At 39.3% G+C, this 7500-nt stretch overlaps 1 protein-coding gene across 1 annotated transcript in view; it reads right to left on the bottom strand.

Moving 5' to 3' along the window:
• Positions 1–7500, bottom strand: part of LOC135094467 (plasmanylethanolamine desaturase 1-like) — a 16970-nt gene that overhangs the window by 3454 nt on the left and 6016 nt on the right. The window contains exon 5 of the mRNA XM_063994581.1: positions 1–7211. This exon is cut by the window's left edge and continues 3454 nt beyond it. Within this exon, the coding sequence (XP_063850651.1) occupies positions 7008–7211 (204 nt within the window). The 3' untranslated portion in view covers positions 1–7007. The remainder of the gene's footprint in view (positions 7212–7500) is intronic.

Below are 7500 nucleotides of genomic sequence, written 5' to 3'. Positions count from 1 at the left end.
TGTAATTAAAATAACAAAAAATAGCTGAAATAACTAAAATGCAAGAATAATAAAAAAATAAGTGAATCTTCCTTCATTTCTCCTTTGTCAAATATAAAAAAATACAGTAGTTGTAGTAGTAGTAGTAGTAGTAGTAGTAGTAGTAGTAGTAGTTGTACTAGTAGTAGTAGTATATATATATATATATATATATATATATATATATATATATATATATATATATATATATATATATATATATATATATATATATCTAAATACCCCATCTTATCTAATTAAAAAGAAACTAATCTGACATTTTCCTCTACAAATATAACAATACTTTATACAAAAATGAATGAATGAGTGAATGAAATGAATAAAAATAAAAAATAGCCAAAATATATTTCTATAATCTAAGTTGTTTTTTCTTCACTTTTTTCCACATTTCTCTTCCTTCTTCATGCAAATACAAATGTGATCAGAATATAAACATTCATTATGATATTGCTATGACTGAATGATGAATAATATAGTGGTGGTGGTGGTGGTAGTGATGTGTGTGTGTGTATGTGTGTATGTATGAAAGAGAGAAAAGATTAGCACCAGAGAATAAAGAATAGATAATGATAAGCACACACACACACTGAAGAAACAAGTGGTTAGTCAGATAAGGTTAGGGGAGGGAGGGAGGGAGGGAGGGAGGGAGGGAGAGAGAGAGAAGAAACAAACAAACAAACAAATAAACAAGAGCGACAATACACATTTTGCAACAGAAACTGATAAACAAAGACACAAGTAAAGAGAGAAATAGTGAAAAACACAAAATGACCCCAACATTTCACCATTACGCTACCCAAACTACACTATAACCCAGCCAAGGCCACATTACAACATTAAGACACATTACCAACTCTTCAGCGACTCACAACAAATGCTGAGGTAAGAATAAGAGTAATAATTAAATAGGGAAAAGAACGGTCACTCCTGCAATAAATGGGAAGATGTGAATGGAAAGAAATTAATGAGAAAATGGGTGAAAGTTTGAAGGAATAGGTTTTAATTGGTAGGCAGATAAAGAAATAGGTGGATTGGTAAAGAAAATGGACTGTAAAATTGGTGGATGGATAAAAGAAAATGGGTTGTAATAGGGTAGACTGATAAAGAAAATGGTTTGTAAGATTGGTGGATAGATAAAGAAAATGGGTTGTAACAGAAGGACAGACTGATAAAGAAAATGGGTTGTAATAGCTAGACAGATAGATGGATAGATACCAATAATTTTAGACAATTTTTTTTTTTATTATTACTATCACTTCATTTATATTATTAATTTCTTCATGTATATTCATTCCTTTCCTCTCACTTTTCTAATTTTTCCTGCATTCCACAGTTTTTTTTCACACATTTAATTCGGAATAATATTGCCATGTATGGATCTTTCTGACACACACACACACACACACACACACACAGACACGATACATAGCCAGTAAAAAAATTCTACACTATACATTACACCCCCAAGCAAATGATGTAAAATATATTGAACACACACATACATACATACATACATACACACACACACACACACACACACACACACACACACACAGACGATAGCCACACATCAGCCTAACGATTTAGACGGAGGCCCGCGTTCGGAATCACTTCGTTCTCTCATCACGACCGTTTCCCCAAGGCCACAGAGATGATTGGCTGGGTTCTCAAGGCTGTTTGTTCCTGTTTACATTTCCAACAACATGACACAGATTGCAGCACCAGAGCAATGTGTGTTTTTATAAGTATTTACAAGAAAGCAATGAAAAAGAAGCAATGTTTGTCTTTATGAGCACTTACGAGAAAGTTAGCAATGAAAAGAAGCAATGTGGGCCTTTATAAGCATTTATGAGAAAGTTAGCAATGAAAAGAAGCAATGTGTGTCTTTATAAGCATTTACGAGAAAGTTAGTGATGAAAAGAATATATTTTTCAATTTCCTCTCAGTTCAAAGGTTAGATGTGGAGTGAAAGTATACCAGGTGGCAGTTGAAGTGTTAATCTATCACTAGTATCAAGATGTTGCCCTTGAAAACTCCCCACTTCCCTCCGTTGGCCCTCTTTATTAACGACTCTTCGAATAATGTTTTTCTGCTAGGCTGTCGTTAATGTTTCTGTGGCTTAATCGTCTGGCTGCTATCTGCTACATCTTTCCCTAATAAGCTACCTTCAGATATTTTTACTTGTTCTACAGCCACATCTTAAACTGCATAGAAATAAGAAAATAAATAAATAAAAATAAATACATAAAATAAATAAATAAAGTAAATATAGTCTTTTTAATCCAATGTTTTCCTGTAGACACTTACAGCCACATCTCAAACTCGGTAGAAATACTAAAAAATAAATAAAATAAAATAAAATAAAAAATAAAATAAATAAATAAATAAATAAATAAATAAATAAATAAATAAATAAATAAAATAAATGAATAAAAAAATCTATTCTTTTTCTTGTTTTCTTGTAGAGGCTTATAAAGCTTTCACACATTGCTTCTGCTGCTGCTAATTGTCTTGTATTGCTGAGAAAAGGCTAAGAGAGACAAAATTACCTTCCGTTCTTCCTCTTTCCCCTCCTGTGTCTCCATGCAAACAGTTTTTACAGCACTAGAAAGGTTAGGAAGGATGACCACAGCAGCAAAAGGGTTAAACATCACTAGACTCATAAAAACACCCTTGACAACACCACCAATTTCCAATACAACTAACTGAAGGAGCAGAATCCTAACCAAACTATCACTGGAACCAAGAAAACACCTCTGAGAACCCCACACCTTCTATCAGACACTACATATACTTAGTCTTGCTAAACTACCACTGGAACCATGAAAACAGCCTGAATTGTAGAATTGTCATTAAACTATCAGTGGAATCAAGAAAACCCCTTTGAAAACCCCACTACTTCTACTGGTCACTGCAAATGGTTCTCTTATCAAACTATCACTGGAATCAAGAAAACGTTTGCGAAAACCCAACAGCTTCCCCCAAGAGACAGCTACAGGTGCAGATTTCCCATTAAAACTATCATTGGAATCAGGAAAATGCCCTTGGGAACACCAGTTACTCCACCAGAGCCCACAAAAAGTGTAATTTCTTCTTAAACTGTCACTGCAAGCAGGAAAACAACCTTGAAAACCCCACCACCTCCCACACAGAGAGCCTGCTGCTGACAGTCGAGGCGAGAGGGCAGAAGCTTGGGAACGCAGGCCAGGTGTGCAAGGGAGGTGTTGAGAAAAGTTTAAATCCTTGATGTGAAGTGTATGCCTAAAGTTCTTTAAAATATGTAAGAAGTATTTGGCGTATAAGCTCTTGAATAAACACGTATCTTCATATTTTGTATTCTGCTAACGTGAAATGAAGCATGGCTATAGTCAGGACGTCGGGAGAAGCTCTTGAGATGCTGCGACGGAGAAAACGGGAAACATTATCATTGCGTCTCTCTCTCAGGGAAAATAAGAACTGGTTAGCTGGTTTGTGTGTCCATACAAAAACCTCCTGTAGGCGTGAGCGGCATCCTGTCTGCGCGTGTGGCATTATGGGTAAGAGGAAAAATAGTGCTGGAAAATATGTCACTAGTAAATGTGTCCCTGGAAAATATGCCTCTGGAATATATGGCACTAGAATATTTGTCACTGGAGTCAATATATTGCTGGAAAATGTTATATCAGAGGAAAATATATTACTGGAAACTATGTCACAGATTTTGGGGTTTGAAAAAAATGTCATGGAAATAACAAATGTACGTTGTGATATTGATTACTCTGTGGCATCTTAGTGTTAAGCTTGGAATTCTTAATGTAGTTATTTTTTTCAGTTTCAACAAATCCCCAAAACATATCATTTATTTTTATCTTGAAGAATAAAACATTTTTCCCTGTGACTTATTTACCACCAACACTTTCCTTTATGACACACTTACCAGTAATAATAACAAACTTTCCCATTAATACATTTCCAGTGACGTATTTGCCACTAACACTCCTTCCAGTCACATATTTTCCAGTCAATTCTTCCCCTGGTGACATATTTACCAGTGACATTATTCCTGTACCCTTCTCACCTACATCGGCATAGAAGCACAAAGAACTCTGCAGATTGCTACGACTACAGGTGTAAAAATCCTCCCATCGCGCACACCACAATAACATTCACCAAGTTCACCTCGTGTCTGTGCACTGCCGCTGCCGCCACCTCTACACCTAACACCTAGTCCACAAAATATACCATCTACCTAATCACCAGGTCTGCTCTCGCCATCGTCGTCATCACCGCAGTAATGACCGTACTCACAACACCTTGTTTCCTCATCTACACCACTTCCCAAGGCCACAAGGGAGGATTGGTGGTGTTCTCACGGCTGTTTTGTCTCTGGTGATGCAGGGTGTGTCAGTCTATCACTACTGTCATGAACACACCCTTCAAAACACCAGTACCTTTCACTACAGCCTGTTAAGAGCATAAAAACCTGGCTGAATTCTCACTGCAACTGAGAAAACACCCTTCAAAACACCAGTAACTTCCACTACAGCCTGTTAAAAGCACAAAACCCTGCCTGAATTCTCACTGCAACCAAAAAACACCCTTAAAATGCCAGTAACTTCTACTACAGCCTGTTAAGGGCACAAATCTTTGCTAAACTTTCACTGCGATCAAGAAAACACCCTTTAAAACACCAGTAACATAAAATAGAATCAGTTAAGGGTGTAGAATCCTTACCAAGCTCTCACTGTGACCATGAGAACTCTTCAAAACCACAATAACATTCACCACAGCCCATTAAAGGCGCAGAACCCACATCACGCCCTCACTGGAACCATGAAAACACCCTTCAAAACCACAATAACACTCACTACAGCCCATTAAAGGAGCAGAACCCACATTACGCCCTCACTGGAACTATGAAAACACCCTTAAAAAAACCAGCATCCATAAAATCCTTGAAACTGTCACTAGTCACCAGCAAAACGCCCTTGAAAACCCCACCAGGTCCCACTGTGGCCTGCTGGAAGTGATGGGGATGACGTGCTGAGGTGTTGCAGAGTACGATCCTTTTATAAAGTCTATAAGAAGGTGCTTTGGAAATTTGCATTGCGTATAACATCTACATGAGCAGCAGTATTGGTGGTGCTGCTCATCCACACCAAAAAGTCTTGGTCTGGGCGGACTCGGCTGGTCTGCTTCTGCTCAGAAAAGTGTCTTGTGTATCATAGCTGATATTATTATTTTTTATAGAATGAGGCTGGATAATATTTGGTTAGGTTAGGTTAAGCTAGGTTAGGAAAGGTTTGGTTTATTTAGGTTAGGTTAAGCTAGGTTAGGAGAGGCTTGGTTTAGTTAGGTTAAGTTAGGTCAGGTAAGATTAGGTTAGGTTTGGTAAGGTTAGGAAAGGTTAGGTCAAGATTTAGTTAAGGTCAGGTAAGGTATGGTAAGATTAGGTTTGATAAGGTTTGGTTTGGTTTGGTTAGGTCAGGTCAGGTAAGATTTAGTTAAGGTCAGGTTAGGTATGGTAAGATTAGGTTCGATAAGGTTAGGTTAGGTTAGGTCAGGTCAAGGTTTAGTCAGGTTAGGTGTATTAAGGCAAGGTCAAACTCGGCTGGGTAAGGTCAGGTAAAGCAATTTTGATTTTGTTACATAAGGCTTGGTTTGGTGGGATAAGGAAGAATAGCTAAAAAGTGCAAATGACTTCACCTTTCAGAAATCAGACATAATATTAAAAAAAGAAAGGAAAAAAGGTAAGATGACAAGATAAAAAAAAAATAAATCAATAAATAAAATATATAAAACAAACTAACAAAATATCTACATGAACCACAACTTCACCCTACAATGGCAAACATTAAGAAAAATAATAAAAAAAAATAAATAAAACAAATAAACAAAAAATACCAAAATGTGGATATTACACAACTCCAGCTTAGAGAAACAGACAGCTTAGTCTCCCCCCCAACACAAGACAGAGGGGTGTGGGTAGGCAGCACCTCTATGATACCTTAGCACAAGGCTCACCACCTTTATTATGCTTTATATGGGAGGCACCTTGTTATCATGTTATGCACCACTCACTCTCTCTCTCTCTCTCTCTCTTTCTCTCTCTCTCTCCCACACACACACAGACACATGATTTTTTGACATAACGAGAAATATAACTATGTGGTGGTAATGTACACACATGCACGCGTGCGCGCGCACGCACGCACACACACACACACGCACACGCGCACACACATACACACACACACACACACACACACACACACACACATACGTACATGCGTGCACATACAGAGTTATACGTACACAAACGCACACATAACTGTTTTGACATGAGAAACATAGCTGAGTGGTGGCAATGCACGCATGCACACACACGCACACACACACACACACACGTGGTTAAACATACACAAACGCGTACATATGACTGTTTTTTTGATATAAGGAGAAATGCATGAGGAAATATAGCTATGTAAGTGGTGGTAACACGCGCACACACACATTTACACACACACACGTGCATACATACACAGAAATACACATACATATACATATATTCATTACCACCTTAGGAAAAGAACAGTACTCTTACACACACACACACACACACACACACACACACACACACACACACACACACACACACACACACACCTAAACAATTAGTACAATGAAGCACAACACAATATTCTTGCTTTTTTTTCAGCAGCAGCAGCAATAGTAGTAGTAGTAGTAGTAGTAGTATAGTAGTAGTAGTAGTGGAAACAGTAGTGGTCGTAATAATAGTCACAGTCAGTTTTTGTGCTAAGTTAACACAGAAGGAAAGACAGCAAAGAGAGAGAGAGAGAGAAAAAGAGAGAGAGGGAGAGAGAGGAGCTGTTTTGTTTTTCCCCAAGCTACGTAGATTATCTTTTTCAACTTTCTCACGTGGGATGCTGTAGCTTCTGTCTGCCGCGCGGCGCCACCACACCCGTGCGTCACTCCCGCTTCTGGGCCCACTTGAAGTCATCTGCTCTGGGCCGGCATCCAGTGACCAGCTCTATCAAACACTCTAGTGCTGTCCAGAACCGCAGCTTTTCCAGGGGCAGGTTCAGCCAGCCTGTGGTTATGCAGAAGTAGGTTTCATGGGGCGCCACGTGGTGGATGCGGTGGTGCCTCTTGGGCAGGATGATGTGCAGGTCCTGTGGGGGTGGGAGGTGTTAGGGAAGCTTCGTACCAGGCTGGGAATCACATGTCGGCATCCCGGACAAGGCACACACATGCACACGCACACACTCCTAGCCCCGTCAGCCCCTGGTGGGAGAAGACAGTCTGTGCACCACCCCACCACCCAACCACACCCCAGGCACACCACAGCTGGCCACACACAGCCACAGCAATGCCCCACAGCATGCACTGCTTCACCCTGCTCCATCATACTGAGGCTGTTCCCTGCCCCCACACCCACTCCAATTCTGAGGCCACAGCAGG

The sequence above is a fragment of the Scylla paramamosain genome, chromosome 45 (assembly GCF_035594125.1).
Source record: "Scylla paramamosain isolate STU-SP2022 chromosome 45, ASM3559412v1, whole genome shotgun sequence".
In the NCBI taxonomy this organism is placed as follows: domain Eukaryota; kingdom Metazoa; phylum Arthropoda; class Malacostraca; order Decapoda; family Portunidae; genus Scylla; species Scylla paramamosain.
This window is presented reverse-complemented; position numbering and strand designations above follow the sequence as displayed.